Genomic DNA, 22,194 nt, shown 5'->3' with positions numbered 1-22,194 from the left:
TTCTGGGCAATTATATGAGCAACAATATCATGGCTAACCTCTCTTATTCTTTCGAATAACTCAAAGAAAACTGCGGAAATGTAAGCGTATAGATCAAATACTGAAAAGATTTTCTCTATCAGGAAAATTTCTGATACAGAGTTGAACTTCTTTATGAAGGATAATATCGACCGAACTATTAGTTTTTGAAAATTAGAAATATCTTGTAGATATGATCTATAAGTGCAGCCATAGATTATAACGCCGAAGTTGATGATGGACTCTGCATATGCTTCGTAGAAAATGGGAAGGTGTTTGCGTGACAAAAAACGTCGTAACTTATAAACCATTCAACAAAAAACTTGTGAACATTCTTCTGTCCTGACTTATATGGTATCTTAAAATTAAGTTTTATCAAGATGTATGCCAAGATATTTGCATGAGTTTTCTTTAAAGAATTGAGGCCATTTGGCGTATCAATGCTTTCACCAAAGCAAATAATTTCACATTTGTCTGCATTCAGTGCGAGCTTACTTAATGATACATCGCTGATATATGGGGATACATCTATAGCATTTTTCTCTAAAAGCTCCAGATTTTTTCAAGAGCAAAAGAAATTAGTATCGTCAGTATAAAATACAATTTTGCAATCCGTTGCAGAATTAGACTGATCTTTGATTAGAAGGAACAGAAAAGCGGCCCCAGAATTGAGACCTGTGGTACTCCATAATTTTTTGACTTTTGCACTGATTTCGAGTAATGCCAGAGAGCATATTGTTTTTATCTCACTCAGATACATTTCAATGAGTTTTATTCACCATGAAAACCTAAAATATCAAGTTTGTTGACGAGTTTGTGTCAAAAAATGGTTCCATGAGAAGCAGGCATCAATGTCTAGAACATTTGTTGTCCAATACTTTTTGAATTCTTTCTGTCAATTTTTTGACGGCTGAGCTGAATACATTTCAGGGTTTTTTGGGTTGAGAATGTCATGCCTCTCAATGAAACTTAGCATTCCTGTATATGTTAGTTTTCGCTAAATGTGCTGAGTAAACTTATTAGTCGTTAGTTCGACAGAAGTTTCATCATTTTTGTGAATGCCAGCTACTTTTGCCAGCTTCCAAATTTCCAGGAAAGTCTCCTCGTCTTTGCTTAGGTTAAATATCAGATAAAGAATCAGAGAGAACTGGATCTGAAATGTTCCAAAATGTATAGCTTATTTCTTGAGGTTTTGTTTTTGTAGCATTTTTGTCATAGTAGACATTTTTCAGGTGTTTTAGCTGATACTGATATAAAAATACTATAACCAATTGCTCAAATAGAAAAAGGAAAATGATGTTTGAGGAAAATTGACTGCCAATGAAGGTCCCACTGCAAAGAAATCACTCAATTTAAATGCGGTTTTTTGATTTTTACCTAATTATCATCAGCGCAATCTGCGTTATTGAATCTGAAAATTGATTTAACTGAATGGTTTCTACCCGACTTCGAACTCTAATATTTTTCCTTGGTCTTGCGTCATTTGGATGCTGCATCGTTTTTGTTTCATTGGTAAGCTGCTAGATTTTCTTGGGTTGAGTTTTTCAGACAGCACAGCCAAAATTTTTTTGGGACCTAAAAAATTTTTTAGCGTTCTATCCGACCATGGTAATTTTGTGGCTGATGCTAAAACTTTCAGTGGCTCAACATCATTGGAACCTCGGGCAGATTTTTGTGTGTTACTATTGAGATCACCTGCTGTCATCTTTGAGATTTGTCGATATCAACTAAAGAGAAACCATGTGGCAGCAGTATCTTCATCCAAAATTTCCAGGTTTCGAATCCAGTTTTCAGGTATTTTTTATTATGTTTTTTTGTACAAGGAAGCTCTATAAAAACTGGATTTTTATCGCTTAGATCTGTGAGTGTTGGCCGCCTGTTGTTTTTATTTGGTGCAAACACGTGCTCAATGCATTCCGAAAAAGTGTTTCAATCTTGCTTGTTGTGCTGATGTTTAACTGTTATAAACCATCTGATTTGAGGAGTTCCTGATGATCGACAACTTCGACATTTTTTCTGTCAAGAATAAAATTTTTGCGGACTAATGAATATCCTTTTAAGATAAGTCCAGTGTTTTTTTTTCATTTCTTCTGAGAATAATGACAGTTTTCAATTTGGAGGGCGATTTACGAAGAGACCATTTTAAATGCTTTCGGCCTCTTGAACACTAACAAGCAAATCTTAAAATTTTGTTCAGTTTCCATATTTTCTGAATTGCAGTCTTTAGAAATTGCGAGACATATTCCCTTTTCTTTTTTTCTTTTGATAATTTGTGAGGGACAGTAACCGTTTGTTTTGTCTAACTCAACTGCGTCATTTTTTGAGCCAAGTCTTGCAGAGACACAGTACTTTTGGTTTTGTTTGCAAAAACAGGCAAGTACGTCAGCTGGTCATGACTCTTCCTGAGTGGCTCAATATGCAAAAAAGTTCTCCCTGCAAATGAGAAACGGTCTCTTATCAGTTGTAAGGTTTTCGAGCTTTAATAAATCAGCATAGGCTAAAAAGATCAAGTTTGCATTTCTTATTGAAGATTCCAAGTGCTTTTTTTTTCGTTTACTTTTTGTGAATGCTTGTGTTGTTTCCAATTGCAATCATTTTTTTTAAATCTTGAAATAGGCTTCACCGCGATGAAAGTTTGAGCCGTTGCTATGAAACACATCGTTATCATCAGCTGGTATCAATAGTTTCTCGAATTTGTCACTCTAAACACTTCTCCAGGTAAGCTTCGAGGCAGCTTGGAAAGTTTCTTACTACCAGGACATTCCATTTTTTCGACGGAATACGAAACTTATACAATAGCATTTGAGGGCAACATTTGATTATTCCATTTTCCGCGAACATGGCATGCTTAAAAGTTGCCTGAATTGGTCGAATAACTTAAGTACTTGTCTAAAAAACAGCAAACTTGTTCTGCAGGTGGACATAGTAATTTTGAAGGGCCTGTTTGTCATAATAGTGCAATCTTTGGATGAATATTTTTTGCATTCAGGAACTCATCTTTCCAATCGTCAACTCGATTTATGGAAAGTATAATTTGATCATTTTTATTAGATAAATCTTTCATTAAATTGATTTTAAATTGAGGCTGTCAAGCGAATTCGGTAAAGTTTTGGTGTCTTATTCAGCCATTTCAAGACAGAATAATGACTGCGAAACAAATAAATTACGTAAGTTATGGTTATACTCGATTTACTCAATTTATTATTTACTCGATTTAATACTCGATTTATGGAAAGTATAATTTGATCATTTTTATTAGATAAATCTTTCATTAAATTGATTTTAAATTGAGGCTGTCAAGCGAATTCGGTAAAGTTTTGGTGTCTTATTCAGACATTTCAAGACAGAATAATGAGTGCGAAACAAATAAATTACGTAAGTTATGGTTAAAACAATTCTTCTTGTTTTCTAGCTGTGTTTGGCAATGTGGGGGTGGTAGTTTTTTTTCGGCGAGGTCCGTGTGACCTCAATTGAACTTATATTATCAAGTTTGAAAGTCATTTATATGATGACGTTCGTCACGGTGACTTCTCGCTTTTAGTTCGCATGCCTAAACAAACCGGATCAGGTAACAAAAATTGACCAATAGAAAACCAATAATCAACTACGAGTTGCGAAGAGAACCAGTAGAAAACCAGTACTCCCACCTCTTCAAACTGTAAAAAGAACAGTTGTAATACGACCAAATTTTTTTGTACTAAGATTTATCTTGTTTGAAAAATGGAGAACACCTTGACTGTTAGAATATCGATCAAACTATAGTCATGAACTTACTGAGAATTAATAGAAAGAAAATTCAACTTGCAAGGTCATCAAGACAGGAACAAATTGATTTTAATCACAAAGTTTATATAAATGAATCGTCAAGAAATGGTGCTTAGAATCAATATTCTTTTCAAATTAGTGAATCTAGATGCATTTCGGAGAAGTTTGTCAGTCTTGCTTGTTGGGCTGATGTTTAACTGTTATAAACCATCTAATTTGAGGAGTTCTTGATGATCGAGAACTTCGACCTTCTCATTTTTTCTATCAAGATAAAAATTTATGCGGACTAATGAATATCCTTTTAAGATAAGTCCAGTATTTTTTTCATTTCTGAGAATTATGACAGTTTTAAATTTGAAGGGAGATTTACGAAGAGACCGTTTTAAATGCTTTCCGCCTCTTGAACACTAACAAGCAAATCTTAAAATTTTGTTCAGTTTCCATATTTTCTGAGTTGCAGTCTTAAGAAATTGCGAGACATATTCCCTTTTCTTTTTGTCTTTTGATAAATTGTGAGGGACAGTATCCGTTTGTTTTGTCCAACTCAACTGCGTCATTTTTTTAGCCAAGTCTTGCAGAGACACATTACTTTTGGTTTTGTTTGCAAATACAGGCAAGTACGTCAGCTGGTCATGACTCCTCCTGAGTGGCCCAAAATGCAAAAAAAAATTCTCCCTGCAAATGAGAAACGGTCTCTTATCAGTTGTAAGGTTTTCGTGCATTAAATAATCAAATAATCAGCATAGGTTGAAAAAATCAAGCTTGCATTTCTTTTTGAAGATTCCAAGTCCTTTCTTTTTGTTTACTTTTTGTGAATGCTTGTGTTGTTTCCAATTGCAATCATTTTTTGAAATCTGGAAATAGGCTTCACGGCGATGAAAGTTTGAGTATTTGCTATGAAACACATCGTTATCATCAGCTGATATCAATAGTTTTTTCGAATTTGCCACTCTAAACACTTCTCCAGGTGAGCTTCGAGGCAGCTTGGAAAGTTTCTTACCACCAGGACATTCCATTCTTTCGACGGAATACGAAACTTAAACAATAGCATTTGAGGGCAACATTTGATTATTGCATTTTCCGCGAACATGGCATGCTTAAAAGTTGCCTGAATTGGTCGAATAACTTAAGTACTGGTCTAAAAAACAGCAAATTTGTTCTGCAGGTGGACATAGTATTTTTGAAGGGCCTGTTGGTCATAATAGTGCAGTCTTTGGATGAATAACTTTTGCATTTAGGAACTCATTTTTCCAATCGTCAACTCGATTTACGGAAAGTATAATTTGATCATTTTTATTAGATAAATCTTTCATTAAATTGCTTTTAAATTGAGGCTGTCAAGAGAATTCGGTAAAGTTTTGGTGTCTTATTCAGCCATTTCAAGACAGAATATTGACTGCAAAACAAATAAATTACGTAAGTTATGGTTAAAACAATTCTTCTTGTTTTCTAGCTGTGTTTGGCAATGTGGGGGTGGTAGTTTTTTTTCGGCGAGGTCCGTGTGACCTCAGTTGAACTTATATTATCAAGTTTGAAAGTCATTTATATGATGACGTTCGTCACGGTGACTTCTCGCTTTTAGTTCGCATGCCTAAACAAACCGGATCAGGTAACAAAAATTGACCAATAGAAAACCAATAATCAACTACGAGTTGCGAAGAGAACCAGTAGAAAACCAGTACTCCCACCTCTTCAAACTGTAAAAAGAACAGTTGTAATACGACCAAATTTTTTTGTACTAAGATTTATCTTGTTTGAAAAATGGAGATCACCTTGACTGTTAGAATATCGATCAAACTATAGTCATGAACTTAGTGAGAATTAATAGAAAGAAATTTCAACTTGCAAGGTCATCAAGACAGGAACAAATTGATTTTAATCACAAAGTTTTTATAAATGTGTCGTCATGAAATGGTGCTTAGAATCAATATTTTTTTCAAATTGGCGAATCTAGATAACTATTCTTAGAGTAAGATTATTTGATGTAAAATATCTTTCCAGTGTGTGTTGAGTGATTATGATATCGCCGGAAATGTGAACGAATTCTTAGAAAAGTTTAAATGCATACCATCTATGATTATCCCTGCGACTGATTTCTAGGAAATTTGCGGAAGCAAACCTTATTGGGTAACCCTTGCAACCCCCACTGTAGATCATGGTGCCAAAATTAGTTTTGTATCTTGACTTTCTTGCACTGATAATGGGTATATAGAGAGCTGATTATTAAGCCTTTTTTCATCCCCAAAATCAAATCACCAACTTGATCAAATAATCAGATCTCTCCTGTAAATCTCTAAATTCTAATGTAAAATATCATTCCTGTTATTCTCTCATTTTGAGAAACTAATTTTTCTACTTAGTTACTGACGCCTTTTATTCCGCTTGCGAGAACCCATAATCCAACAGGTTATGGGCCCAGCAATTTTTTAAGTCATAAAATTAATTTCTAAAACAAAACTAATTTGTTGACAGTCAGAAGACAGTAGGCATGCTAGTGGACAGTGGTTGTACAGGTCACATAGTGACGAACATTGATGCGTTCCTGGACTTTGTGCGCATTCAATCACTGGTCAAAAATCCCAACGGAGAGACTTCCAGAGTAGTGGGCAGAGGCCGTGTGAGGATCAGCACACCCTCAAACAAAGGGGAATTCCAATGCGAACTGCAAAATAATTTGTGTGTGCCTGACTATTCTGCAAACCTCTTATCAGTCTCAAGATGCACGGAGTGGGGACATAGCTTCACTTTCAAGAATGGAAATAGCTGCATGAAACTCCTGAAGGGAACTCGGGTAATTTTAATGCTAGAAAACAATTTGTTTTACTTACCCTGCAGCGTTCTAGAATTCAAGATGAGTTCTAACAGCGTGAAACTTGACAGTGCAAGGAAGTGGCACAGACGATTGGCTCATTTGAATCAAGCAGATGTGGTCAGGATTGCACTATAAACAGTGGGGGAACTCGATGATGTATGCAATGTGTGCGCTGGCCAAGATCCAAAAGACTCCAGTACAAAGAGTGGCAGAGACCCAAGCATAAGAGAAGCTGTAGAGGGTGTTCACAGACGTGATGGGACCTTTCAGAAGAGTCATTGTCAGGGTTCCGGTTCTGCATTTTGTTTGCGTACTTGCTTAAGGCAAAGAGTGAAGCATTGGCCAGACTGAAGAAGTTTGTTGTCAGTGTGGGGACGCCCACACTGAGACAAGACAATGCAAAGGAGTTTCTCTCAGAGCAGTTCAAAATTTACTGTTTAGATGCAGGCATTCTACAGGAGAAGCAATACCGGAGACGCCACAACAGGTTGGGTTAGCTGAGAGGTGCAACAGGACACTGCTGGAGATCGCAAGATGCTTGCTTATTGACTCGGGTCTTCCCATGATGATGTGGGGAGCAGCAATTCTCCACGCAAAAAGGATCAGAAACTGCGAGACGAGGAGAAGAAAAATGCCCAGCAGAGTTGATGTGAGGAATAAAACCTAAGCTGTCAATTAGTAAATCACTATTTTTGGCTGCACAGTCTTCATGAGGAAGAGGGACAGAGACGTCAGAAAACTTGAACCCAAGGCACTGGAAGTAAAGTTTGTGGGTTACACTGAGGGAGAGAACAGATACCTGGTGTACGTACCGAAAACACACAAGGTGGCGGTAGTTCGAGATGTGATTATCAAGGAGTCCGAAGTGGGCTCAATCCCTGATAACACAGAGACGCCCGACCTACTAGATGAGTGGTCACAGCAACTGGGGATCTGGCATGACGCAGAGAGCGTGAACACTCAAGAAACAACACTGAGACGAGATGCCTCGATTGTTGAGCAAGCAGCACCAGACGAAGAATCCACTGCAACAAGTGGGAGTGTCAGAGACTCGGATTCGCTGGAAGACATTGACACAGAGGACTTCTCACAGTCAGAGACAGTTGGCTTCTTTGAAGAAGCACTGGAGCAAGCGGACAGGGCAGAGCCCAGACGAAGAACACGAGCAAAGAGTGATCCGCAATTTTTTGGAGAAGTCAGGACCCATCTTGCTGTGACTGATGGTGACTACGTGGAACCCAAATCAGACTACGAATTCAAGCAAGGTGACGATTGGGACCAGTGGCAATGGGCAATGAAGGACGAGTTCAAGGCACTCCAAGACAACGAGACTTGGAACCTAGTGAGACCACCCACAGACAGGGACGTCATCCCGGGAAAATGGGTATACAAAGTGAAATTGGGACCCAGTGGTCAAGTCGGCAAAAACAAAGCACGCTATGTGGCAAAAGGTTTCAAACAAGTGGAAGGACTGGACTACTTTGAGACTTTTGCGCCTACCTGTAAGCCGGAGGCATTCAGGATTCTACATCAACTATCAGCGAAGCAGGTCCATGTGATGCACCAGTTTGATGTCAAGACGGCTTTCCTGCACTCACCAATAGAGGAATTTGTAAAACATGGATCAGATGGAGAGAAGTTAGGATGTTGACTGAATAGATCAATTTATGGTTTGAAACAGGCAGCTAACAAATGGTTTAAGGAACTGGAAAACTTCCTCCTGAGACAGGGGCTCACCAGAAGCAAGAACGATCATTGCCTGTTCGCGAGAGCAGAGACAGAGGGTCACACCTTCATCTTGGCCTGGTTTGACGACATCATAGTAGCATCAAGAAGCATGACAGTGATCTCCGGTGTCGAAAAGGCACTCAAGGTAACATTTCACATGGAATACAGAGGGAGATTACACTGGTTCCTGGGTCTAACATTCAGACGAGAAAAGGGCAAAGTCACAGTCGACCAAGAACATTACACAGAAACAATGCATGAGCGGTTGCAAATGGATCAATGCAAAACCTCAAGAACTCCAGCTGATTTGAAATCGAAACTTCAGACAGCACAGAACGGAGACGAGGAAGTGGCCCGGAGGATATACAGAAGCTTGGTTGGATCAGTTCTGTATCTGGCCAAACAGACGAGGCCAGACATCATGTTCACAGTCAATATTCTGTCCAGACATATGATGCACCTACCAATCAACACTGGTTGTTCGGAAAACGACTTCGGCCTTATCTTCAAGCTTCAAAAATTTTAAAACTTACTTACACAACAGAAGCTAGTTTTGATTTGGTGGGGGAAAGTGATGAAGACTGGTCTGGTGATTTGAACGACATAAAATCAACTACGAGCTAATACTTCAAGCTTAACTGACGAGAAGCAGCACTCAGCTGGGGTGTCAAAAAGCAGGCCACAGTTGCTCTTTCTTCATCAGAAGCAGAAAATCAGGGCATGGCAGCAGCAGTTCAAGAAGCATTGCATCTAAAACAATTGCTGGAGAATTTCGGCATCAAGCAGAAACATTCAATAGCAATTGGAGACAACAACCAGAGTTGTATCAAATTGTGCTATAACCCAGTCATGCACAAGAGGAGCAAACACATTCAGACAAAGTTTCACTTCATTTGGGACAAGACAAAAGATGGAACTGTTTCACTTCATTACGTTCCTACTGCAAAATGGCAGCCGACATCTTCACAAAAGAAATCTGTACCCGTAGCGAAGGTGGAAACATTCAGAACTGTTTTGATGGGAACAGACTCTACGTAATCAGCTCAAGTCTCAGTGGAGGTAAGAATATCGATCAAACTATAGTCATGAACTTATTGAGAATTAATACAAAGAATGTCTAACATACCAGATTACCAAGAAAGGAGTAAATTGATTTTAAACACAATTTTTGTATAAATGAATTGTCAAGAAATGGTGCTTAGAATCAATATTCGTTTCAAATTGGTGAATCTAGATAACTATTCTTAGAGTGATATTATTTGATGTAAAATCTTCCCAGTGTGTATTGAATGATTATGATACCGCCGGAAATGTAAAACGAATTCTTAGAAAAGTGTAAATGCATACCATCTATGATTATCCCTGCGACTGATTTCTAGGAAATTTGCGGAAGCAAACCATATTGGGTAACCCTTGCGACCCCCACTGTAAATCATGGTGCTAAGATTAGTTTTGTATCTTCACTTTCTTGCACTGATAATGGGTATATATACATTTGATTTTAAAGCATTTTTTCATCTCAAAAATCAGTTCACCATCTTGATCTAAAAATCAGATCTCACCTGTAAATCTCTTAATTCTACTGTAAAATATCATTCTTGTTATTCTCTCATTGTGAGAAATTAATTTTTCTACTTAGTCAAAAACGCCTTTTTTCTGCTTGCGAAAACCAATAACCCAACATTGACCAATAACCTTTTATGGAAATTGCATTATCTGTCTTTTCATAGGACGTAGAAGCTGGTTGCGAAAACAATCTCCAACTATTCTACCAAGAATTCTTTTAGACCAGACTGAAAAGTTTGCCAGCTTAATCGCGAGTTCGATGGATTTCATTACAAAACAAGCAGCCGCTGTTAAAAGAATACTATTGTTAATCCTTGTTCGATAGAAACAGCGAATTTTCATAACACTGGATTCCAATGGACTTTCTCGTTAGCGAGCCGGATCTCTTCTTTTCAAGACTTCCGGGCTATAATAATTACCTGATTGCACGAGACTTATTTTCATCGGATTATAATTTCATTATTTTCATCTACGTTTTATCTGAATATAACCTGGCTGGGTAGAAAACATGAATTAGTTAGAACAAAAGAAAATGCAGTTTGTGCACTTTTTCACATACTATAGCTTAAGCTCTAATACTTGTGTAAATGATCAAGTGTATTCAATGTTTTGTAGTAGCGACTCGAATAAAGAGCATTTTTCACGTTACAGTAATAAATTACATATCACCTTTTGCGTCTTTTACATTGTGCCTTTTGTTTATTATGCACACTATTACATAATACTATCAATGAATACTCTTTTGTTGATTCAACTCAAAAGTGCCCAGAAATCTAGTAATTTTCTTCTAAAATAATTGAAGAATAAAAAATTGTTTTGAAAATTTCTTAAAAAAATTAAAAGCAATGAATGATTACTTGAACTGTCCCGATTGTGGGATGTATTTTAAATCGTCCAACCTATTTGACAAACACAGACGTGAGTTCTGCATAGGAGCTGCAACAGCCCCCAATAACCCAACCGGGATAGAGGTAAACAACAGACCATGGGTGAGTAGGTTTTTCCCGGTTGGTGAGTTCTTTACTTATTTCGTCTTGGAGCTAATCGGTTGGAATTCTTTTTAGCCATCAGACCAAATCGGAGCGGATATCGGAAACAGAAATTCATACGATGAAAAGGTATTTCTGCCTAAAATTAGTAAAATGAAATTGAATTTATAAATAGGCGAGGAATCTTTAAAATTACCTACCAATTTAGAAGTTATTCTTCTAAGAATTATTCATTTTAAGAGTTAGTGACAAGTGACTGAATACTATACGTTTTACCGAAATCGAAAAGCCCTAGGAGAGGTTATGCGAACATAATTGTGTCTTAAAATTGGACCATTTTGGAACAAGGGTGCTCGCTAATGTATTCATACTCGTTGCATAATTGGCTACGAATCGAAGCACAGATAGGAAACTTTCAAAAAAATTCAGAAAAGTATTTTAAGAACATGTAATTTAATTTTGATACAATCTCAAATTACGAGAAACGTTCATACACTAAGATAAATAAGTGAGATCATTTTTTCATTTATTTAGAACGAACCAAAATCAACTCAATTACTCGAGCGGAAAAAAAATTATGTACTGAGTTAGTTTCACCAAAAAAAAACAAAAAAATGATAATCTGAATTCAAGTTCTATCGCGTTTTCAAAATAAACTTCAGGGAGCAATGTCTTTGTGTTAACAGACTCAAAATTACACAACTTAGATGAGCACTGTTTAGCTACAATTAAACTATGTTTTCTTAATTTAGATTTATAAGTGAGTGTAGAAGTTTGAAATTAACTTTTGACTTCACCTAATAATCTAAATCTAGAAAGGAAAATCTTATCGAAGAATAATCGAGGTCGCCCAAGTTAGATACCCTTAAGATCAGTGAGAAGTACAGAAATCCAAGTGTGCCCACAGTATCTAAAAAATAATTGCTCTGGCCATCCTATAGAGAATGCAGTAACCGATGTGAAACTCATCAAAAGGTATGGCTCTTTGATTCCTTGGCTTTTGATCAAGTAAAAATCAAGGAACAAGTAAAAAACATAGCAGGACAAGTCCTGACGTACAATTCAAAGAATTTTCATTGACTAAACAGAAAACTAGACCTAGAACGGACTATGAATAGATTGATAAAACCATTTAGAAAAAAATCCGATCCAAAAAATCGAAAAAACAGTAAAAATCAAAGTGAAATTGGCGCATGTGAACAAAAAACCACTACCGAGAAACCGAATTTTTGTTCAAACACCATTTTCTCAATCTACTTTAAAATCAGAGCGAAAAAATTTCACGCAGCAGAACCACTCGCTTTTTCGCTCCACTTCTTGTTTCGGCGTGACCAAAATCACTACTCCAATTTGACTTCGAAAATCATAAAAATGTGTGAACAAATCTTAAAAAAACATAGCCGGAAAAATTCCGGAAACAACTCGAAGTGAAAATCCATTTAAACGTCCTTTAACTACTCATCAAACAAAACGTGCCTTCACTAATTTATGATTATCTTGAAAAAGTCAAGAAACAAAAAAAAGTAAAAACAGCAGGACAAGTCCTCAAGTCCTGACGTACAATTCAAAGAATTTTCATTGACTAAACAGAAAAACTAGACCTAGAATGGACTATGAGTGAATTGAGGTAACCATTTTAATAAAGTCAGATAAAAAAATAAAAAAAAGAAACAGAAAATCAATGTCAAAACGCCGCATGTGAACAAAAAAACCACTAACGAGAAATGAAAATTGAATTCAAACAAAAACTGGGCCTATAATGAGCTATGAATGGATTGGGAAAACCATTTAAAAAAAATCCGATCGAAAAACTCGAAAAAACATTAAAAATCAGAGTGAAATTGCCGCATGTGAACAAAAAACCACTACCGAGAAACCGAATTTTTGTTCAAACACCATTTTCACACTCTACTTTAAAATCAGAGCGAAAAAATTTCACGCCGCTTTTTCGCTTTTCCGCTCCAATTCCTGTTTCGGCGTGACCAAAATCACTACTCCAATTTGACTTCAAAAATCATGAAAATGTGTGAACAGATCTTAAAAAAAAGACAGCGCCCCAATACAATTCAAATTCTTTCAATTGTAAAAAGGTGTAAAGCTGGATAGAATTACAATGCTTTCTTGAATTACAAATATAGAAATCTGGGTAATAAAATAATTTCACAAGCAACATTTACTCAGCAAAAACAGCGTTTGATATCAAAAAAATAACCCAATATTAACTTTGCCGAAAAAATCAAGAAATGCATTAAAGAGAGAGCTTCCCTAATCTGAAAAGTATTGGTGTTAAAATGATCAAAACAGACTACAACCTGCTAAAATTTTCTAACTACACGTCTTTGAAAAACATTCAAAAAATCAAATAAAAAAGACAAAAGAGAGGACGTTTGAGAAAATTGTGAATGTTTTTGAAAATTGCGGGCTTTTGTTTTTTTCATTCAAGAAAATAAGGAAGAAAATGATAAAATTAAACGAAATCAATTGAATGCTGATGTAACCACTAAGTATTGAAAGTAAGACACAAAATCTGTTCGTTCAAATTTCATAAAACCACAAATTTTTGTAAATAAAACTGACAGTATCAAGGCAAGAAAGTCCAAAAAACATTAATGAGACATTAAAACAGAAAAGAAGATTTGATATGCCCAGAACCAAAAACCGTAAAACTTAAGAAACGGTAAATTTTGAGTTTAATTTAACAAACCAACGAAAACTAAAAGGGGGCGATATTTAACCAAAAACGATTTTTTCAATTGAAAACTCTCAATAGATTAAATTATTCATGTTTAGAATGTTAATGGGAGTTGTCAACACGAATTGCAAACCATTAGTTAGTTAACTTTCTGTCGCGTTAGCAATTGATTGTAATTGTGTGTAATCAACACATGAAGTGAAGAGACTGCAGAAACAACAGCAGTTTCTGTGAAAACTCAAAAATGCTCTCAGTTTAAAGGTTCGCTGGTGGTGTAAATGTCTCTAATACCAGCAAGGAGGCTCGTTAATGTGCGTTTGCACATTAAGTTCCGACCCCGCTCATCTACATTTTTCACTTAATTGTCTACCAAATGAGCAAAAGATAAAATTAACATATCAACCTATCATTCAACAAACTACTTAAAGAAGAAAACAATCTACTCTAGAGGGCCTATGAGCCCTGTGGCTACCATAATATGACTACCAGAAAATACGGCAATAAAAATCAAACAATTACAAATATTAATTACGACCAAAACTCTTTGTCCAATTTTTGAAAACCTCTCGTAACCAAATCAAAATAGCATCAGATAAATTTATACTAAGAAGGTTAACCGGTACTTTTTGGAACAAAATATGGGACTTTTCCTCAATGCGACTCGGCAACAAGTCGACTAGAAATGAGCAAAAGCGGCATAAGTTTAACAAAACGTTGCTTTTTTTAAAAAAGAACTAAATTCGAACTGATTAGAAACATTACGCATCAAATGAAATCTTGGAGAGAGGGAAAGAGTATTATATACCTCAATAGAGACCGACTGAGGTCTTTCATAATCCAGGATTTGTCATACGGCTACAAAAAGAACGACAAATACAGGCAAAAACGAAAAATCTGCACGAAAAATTTTGCACGAAAACGATGTCCCCCCAATCATTCAGGTGACAACATTTGTAAGTCAAATGGCGCCCTTTATGGTGATACTGTGAAAAGAAAATAAAAACCTTCCAAAAAGGGGCGAATTTGCAAAAATCACGAAAATTGGATTTATGAAAGCTGGTTGTTCCAAGAAGAGAGACCATTTGAGGAAAATAAAACCGTTATGAAGAGCAAACTGTATTTCAAAAGATGAATTTTCTGAATTGTATATAGAGATGCTTAGCTACAATTTAACAGAAATGAAATTGGCAGATCTCAAAAATCTATGTCAATTTTTATTTAAAAAAATATTTTCAAAATTCATAGACTAAAATAGTAGACAGTTTGTCTTGCAACAACTTGGAAAACTAATTAAGACTGTTAATAATGAGACTAAATCATAAGACTAAAAAATAACATTAATTACAAGCTGAACTAATAAGTTTCACAAACAACATTACGAAACCACAGTTATGAAGCCATTAAATTTAACCGCGATTAATCATAAGATATTAACCGCGAGAATATAACATCTGGAATTGCGTCTCCTTTGATCCTCATAACATCTTTTCTTGAAACGACTATTACAAGATGACAACAAAAAGAACCACAAAAACTGAAAGGTATCTAAACATCTAAAAAAATTCTTCTGAAACAGTTTGTCTTGTCTAAGCCCTGAAGACATCATCTAAAAGTTTAAAATTACAACAGAAAAGTAATTGTTTGATTCAATAAAATATTAAAAAGAGCTCCAAACATGAGGCTAATTTCCGAAAATGATACATTATTGTAAAATACGAAAAACGCAAACCAGAAGAAAAAGGGATAAGTTGAAGAATACTATTACTCTTCTTTTTAGAAATTTAACTCGAAAGTCAAAACAGCCATCGTTTATTTACCGATATCAGTTATTTAAATTCACTTGTTAATCTTGAGTTGGCAACTGAGAACTTTAATTATACAATTTTTGGTATGTGACAACAAAAATTAACAACAAAAAAAGGCAAAAATAAAAATTTCTACCAATTTCTGCAAGAGAACGGTGTCGCAGCCCTTCAAACCATATGTTATGAAAACAAAACTTATGTTCAGTTTCAATTGTTGTAAAGATTTTTTCAGTTTGATTGTTAAATAATGTGGCAATTTACAAAAGAAACAAAAACAATAGCAAAAATGGTCAATTATGCACAAAAATCAGAAAAGTTTTTATGAAAACTCTTAGTAACAAAAGCAAGGAGACCTTGTGTTAAAACAATCGGCAAAAAATTAGTTCTTATTCAATAAGGAGGAAAGGTTGACCTGTACTTACTGACATTAAGCAAAATGTTGACTAAAATAATTTAAAAAATTGACAAGTTCAAAAAATCACAGAAATTTCCTTAAAAAGAATACATTCAATAACATAAGAGACATTAGGTATCAACGGAATGAATAAAAAAGTTCAGTTGCACTTCTTGAGGAAAACATATAGATCTTTGGGTGGTAAAATTAGAAATCAGACTGCCAAAAAATTAACAATTGTAGGCAAAAGACAATATTCATTTAAATTTTGATAAAAAACTCTTCCTCAAAGCCATAAAATCCCTTTGGTTCTCATAAAACAAACTGTATCTAAACTTGGCCTCAAATTTACGTAAATTGGAGCTGGCATTAACAGAGCCGCGAATAAAAAATATTGTCAGAAATTAACATTATAAAAACAAAAGCAAATTTTTTTGAAAAAAGGCAGCATCAAAATAAAAACTTAAAAGTCTCTGATTTTATGAGTTCATGATATTATCAAACCTTTCCCTGACTTGGTCGCGTGCCCAGCAAACCGACCAAGTGTTCCATTATTTTGTGAATTAGATCAACTGTTGACTGGAATTCTTCAAATAATAAAAAAAAGTGCATTTTTGTATAATTATCGAGTTAAATCTGCAAAAAACGGCAAAATTTTAATTCCAGAAGAATTTCATACGGCGTCTAATTGCAACTAATGCTCTTGTTGAGAGTAGGGAGTCTGACTGAAGTTTTGTAGGTCACTAAGTTTGGCAAACTAAAACAAAGTGGACCAAAAAAGCACATTTTGCGCCATTTTTGATGAAAAAAGTTTGAATTTTGAAAACTTTATGAAAAATTTTAGCCAAAAAAAATTTCAGTCAAACAATTCAGCAACTCTTTTCTATCTCTAACGGTAACAACAACACTCTGCCGTTGAAACTTGAAACTTATTTTGAATTATATTAGCAAAAATGTGCCAAATTTTAGCAAAAATTACTGAAAACGTGAAAAAAAAACAGTCAAATGTTCACAAAACATTAAACCTCGATAACTCCCTGTAAAACACGAAGATCAAAAAAATCTTTTTAATTCCATAGTCTACGCTGAACGGGTTTTTTAATGATGCCACTCACACTTCTCGACGATGAATATATCGGTCGGCCAAAATTGACTGAACAAAAAAAACCCAGTTGATTATATAGTTCCTGTGTGTTCCTAAGTGTTGTCAATTTTGTTATTTTCTTTCATCTGATGCGTGCCGGCGCATTCCTCTTTAAATCATGATTTGTATTTGTTAAAACAAGAAATACACTGTGAAAGAAAAACTTTATTGATAACTGTAAAACACAACCGAGATTTGGTAAGCTACTGATTAGATCGACAAAATTTACTTCTTCAGTCAAGAAATTTTTCTTTTCTTTTCTTTTGTTTTTGAGTGAGAATTATGGTAACTGTCGGTCCGAATTATGGTAACTTCGAATTTTAATAAAACAGAATATAAGCTCGCCATGGAGAAAAATTGACTAGCCTCATTTAAATTAGTACCTTTTGCATCATTAAATTAACAACTTTACATGGTGACAGGAGTGGGATTGAACCCACGCATCCAAAGATACTGCGAGGTCAATTTCCAAGAACCCACTGTCAAAAATTAGCCCTACCACGTTTGAATATAACCTATGGCAACACTTTTGAAGCATTAAAACAGCCGGATATAAGAAGCTGTCACCGAGAAAATTTATCCATGAAACGTTCGCCCAGAAAAAGGATCTGACCAATCCGACAATGTGTTTTCTCAGGAAATGGCCCTACGATAGTGAAACTCACCCTACACCGAGCCAATTGTATTTAATTGAACAAGCAAGAAGAATTATCTCGATATCTTTTCAACACGATAAGTTCTGAAGCCTCGAGCAGAAAGTTAGTTTTTAGACTCAATCTTAAAAATTGATATCGATTCTTTCCGGAATGCTATTGAAAAAACTAGATTGAAATTTCCCATTTTTTTACCTAGTCTTAGGCAGCACATTCATGCAAACATTTTTGGGACTCACTGAATGGCCTGGTGTACTTCTAACGCCTGGCAGACCTCTTTAAAGTTTTTGCTCTATTTTTCGCTCAGACAGCTCAAACTGGACCGTGTCTCAATTTAGTTTCAAAGTCATCAAAATTCAAGTGCACTCGATTTAATGGCTTAGTTGCATTATCAATACGCAAAGCAATTCAATAAGCGCCTGTAACAACATTTAATCATAACGGCGAGTGGAAATAAACAAGCTTTGCTAAATAATCACTTCCAATCAGGTGAACAAGCACTGTTTGTTTGTACATAACTCCAAGAAGCCACCAAAGACATGAACGTTAAACGTCTTCACTGCTTCCTTTCACAATTTTCTCCGCTCGAGCTACAACAAAAATTCTTCATGCTGTTACCATTTTAGAATAAACATAACAAATTACACATACGATGCAATATTGTTCGAAATTTATCCACATGAACAACGACGTTTCAGTTAACAGATACGAATTAATGGAATGCAAAACAGATTTTACTTGTTTTTTCTTTCATACCATTCGGAGTTTTGTGCCATTTCTTCGGGTTTCTCCCATACATTGACTTTCGTTGCTCCAATACTCCTTTATGTAATATCTCTCTTCGTAGCAGTTTGCCAATATCACCGGGAACCTTCGCAACAACCCGCCTCTGCTCATTGTATGGCAACCCATGAATGTATTCTTGCTCTGAAAACCTAGCTCGGCGCCAAAAGACGCAGAAACCAAAAGACGGGTGCCAAAAGACGCGGTGCCAAAAGACGCAGAAAAGACGAAGACAACCGACCATTATCGAAATGTTTTCCCGGCTCCCAACCGACAACTAACGAAGGGCCGCTAACTGTCAGCACTGATTGCGCAAAAAGAGATGACTATACAACAAGACTCTTCGTTTCTGGTAGACACACACTGAACTTGCTTTGCCAACCATAAGGAGGACCAGACTGAGCCATATCGATAAAACTCTCAACTGTTTTTATCGTCTTCACTAAACATCTAGAGGCTTCCAAACCAGCAGCGTACACAAAGATTTTCTGCCCAAAATATGTCATGCTCACAGAATCATATCCACACACCTCTATATGACCCTCAGCAAACCACCTCTTGTTCTCAAAGAGTCCATCAACGGCAGATAACTGAAGATCCTGACGTAACGCAAAATCACATAGATGATCGATCGGAAAGTTCCAAGCTCTTGCGCTCCTAAACCTTTTATCGGAATGAATGACTTTTTTAACAACACCAGCTTTCTCATGACTACTGCCCTGAACGTCCCATACCTTCACGATCTCGTCGGTGACAGAACACGCCTTCATCCTCTTTACAAACTGGTCATTTAAACTAAACAACTCTTGATTCTGCATCTCGAGTACATGACTGGGCCAACCGATGCACGGAGAACTGAACTTCGACCGATTTTCGCTGCTGTGTTGTGCTTTCAACTGCACCCAGGTCTTGAATCCAGCTCCATCAATGGTCTCTACGATGTTCCAACCGCACTTTTTCCAAACGTCAATATTTGCAAAATCACGGCGAAAACTGTAAAAGAAAGACATTTCCAACCTAAGACGAACTATAACATTTTGAAAAATCATGCAGGTATTATCGAATAATTACCAAAAAACTGGCATCTACTGAATACAAACACAACAACTTCAAAAAAAGCATTTCTTAAACAGTGCCGATAGAACTCATAACATCTCCACAATATACTGATGTTTAAACGCTTGATAATTACTCTAAATCTAAACACTCATCAATTTAACACTGAATCGAGCAGAACTGTCTTATTTTCACCCTGTTTTCCACTTAACACTTAGAATTTGTGACTGCTTGATCTGATTTTCTTCTATATCTTGCCAAACGTAAATAAAGGAAATCAGAATACTCTAACTGCAAACTTCAATAATCTCTAAAATGGACTATAACTGGACTAAATCTTCGAAACAGCAACGCCTTAACAATCGACGAAAAGTGCAAATATAGATAAAAACCCACACACAGAACAAGCACAATAGAATTGCAATTGGCAACAATATAACAATACTGCCAATGGTATCACTCGAATACTCGATATCTTCAGCGCCCGACACTTGCAATTTACTGCGGTCCAGCACACAGAGCCGGGAACGTTGTGAGGACCATACCTTGGTGCCAACAATAGTTGAGCCATTTTCACAGCACATTTGAATGGAATTGCCAAAGGTTATCTTAAAACACATTTTACCTGAAAACCTCAAGAAAAGTCACTCAATGATATTTATGAACAACCTTTGTCATTTTTACTCGATATGCCGATTTCAAAACTTCCTATGAAAACCAAACCTAATTAACCCCCAGAAGGAGAAAAAAGCTGACCCCCGAACGAATTTCTCGCCGGCAGGCCCTAGAAAAACACCTCTTTCACGTTTTATTCGACAATAAATTGCATCACCTTCTGTACTAGCCTTGATCAACAAAGCGATTTTTTCCATATTTAAACATTCATCTTAGTTCTTTACTAATTAGATTCATTGCACACTCGAATCAAAAAACTATAGTCAAAAAACATTTCCAAATAAGACAAGATGACAATTTCTGAACAAGAAAACATCCTATAACAAACATCATATTTTTTATTTTTGAGCAAATTCGCTTAATTGCTGTTTCTCTCTCTTACCTTCTTATTGAATCAGTTTAAGATCTTAGTCTTTACAATGAAGCAACAAAAATTTTCCCTTTTATTTTTATTCTAAGCGGACTATTTACTACATTTACTTCAGTATATGACCCTCTTTCACAAGGAATTTTATTCCACAAAGAGTCCCAAATCTTACTTGCCTCGAAATGTTTTAGCGTTCATTCCCGAAGTACAATTTCAAGATGAAGAAACAAGTAGAAGATATGTTAGCAAAATCAGCGGAAATGTGGAGTCAGCCTTCGGCTGAATGTTCATTAGACTTCACTCAGCCGTTCAATTCTTCGCACAAACCATTTAATTTCAACTGGATACTAACAAAAATCCAGACTGAAACTAACGCAGCACAACAAGAAGTCGAACATATGCGCAACCTAACAGCAAAATTCCTTTCGAACGATGAAAGCGACGAAGAATGGAATCAAAACGTACAACAACAATCGATGGAAACCCAAATTTGTGGACAACAAGGTTCACCAGTGGTTGCAGCAGCTGCAGTAGCTGGAATAGCATTGTTAGGGTCCGTTGAAATATCAATGGAACCCGGTTTCCTTGGAGTTTTTGGTAATTGTCAAAACACAGGACGGAGAAATGCAGGAAATTTCGAAAAAACTTAGCCAATATGCGAATCAGCTTACTCAATATGTCTTAGAAATTGAACAAGCAAGTAACAAAAAAATTCGTCTCGATTTCCAATGAAATAGCCGAAATAGCAAAATTCCAAAGAGAAATGCAAGAAAATCAAAACAAAAATTGGAAAATCGTTGAGCAGCATTTTGAAATCTTTCAAAACAACTTTCATGTTTTACGGGATGGTACCCAAATCCTCTTTTCAAATCAGCAATTTAATTTCAATTTTGACACAGCAGCATCATTGTTATGCACTTTGTATGCTGACGTCAAAAGTTATCGTTCGGCTTTATACGCTTATAGCATAAATTTGCTCAATTTAATTCCGATATTACTTGACAAAAGACTTCCAATGTCTTTGGTTCCACGCGAATCACTAATAGCTGTCCTCAACTCAGTACACGACGCTCTAAAGTACAACACTCTTAAAATGTCATTGGCAATACCAATGCAAGATCTAATGTCCTGTTACAATGCAAAAATATTAACGGAAAATTCAACAGTAAGACAGGAAATACTTCTGACATTGGTGATACCCTCTCATCAAGAACAACAACTTTTATGGTTTACAGTGCACATCTAGTACCAATACCACAACCAGATCCCTCTGAAGCTTTAGAATGGTTAATCGAAGGCACATACCTAGCAATCTCACAGGAATCGATGGAAACAACTACTTTAACGCAAAAACAACTGGACAACTGTATAGGATCGTCAACCTATTGAATTTGCCATGAAACAATGAACACACATTTAGCTCAATCCTCATGCCTTGCAACGCTCTACTACCAGGAACGGATCGTTGCATTAGCTGTATGCGAGACAAGAAAAATCGTTCTTTTTATACCGGAAAAGGCCATCAACCTCGGATTTGGAATCTAGTTAATAAGGAGCGCAACACAATTTAAATGGAGGCAACACTTAGTAGGACAAAAAACAACCTAAAACGTGAATAAGGATGAATGCAAAATTTGCCTTGTAACTCTCAGTTGTGTAGAGCAACTTATAAGCAAGCATATTAAAATACGATCAGACCTGTCAAGCTGCGCAACAATTCCAGCTGTACAAATCGTTGTCAAATTGG

The 22,194-nt window shown here is 36.0% G+C and overlaps 1 protein-coding gene across 2 annotated transcripts in view; it reads left to right on the top strand.

Annotated features, from left to right (window-relative positions):
* Positions 1–10,512: 10,512 nt before the first annotated feature.
* LOC142342860 (uncharacterized) overlaps positions 10,513–22,194 on the top strand; it is a 71,279-nt gene continuing 59,597 nt past the window's right edge. Inside the window, exons 1-2 of one of the 2 annotated variants that reach the window (XM_075394493.1) lie at positions 10,513–10,878; positions 10,954–11,007. In XM_075394493.1, the coding sequence (XP_075250608.1) occupies positions 10,735–10,878; positions 10,954–11,007 (198 nt within the window). In that variant the 5' untranslated portion in view covers positions 10,513–10,734. The remainder of the gene's footprint in view (positions 10,879–10,953; positions 11,008–22,194) is intronic. The other variant, XM_075394494.1, reaches the window with a different exon arrangement.

The sequence above is a fragment of the Convolutriloba macropyga genome, chromosome 7, assembly GCF_964194025.1.
Source record: "Convolutriloba macropyga chromosome 7, txConMacr16.3, whole genome shotgun sequence".
Classification (NCBI taxonomy): Eukaryota; Metazoa; Xenacoelomorpha; order Acoela; family Convolutidae; genus Convolutriloba; species Convolutriloba macropyga.
The sequence above is the reverse complement of the archived record's forward strand: the minus strand, read 5'-3'. Positions and strand labels throughout refer to the sequence as shown.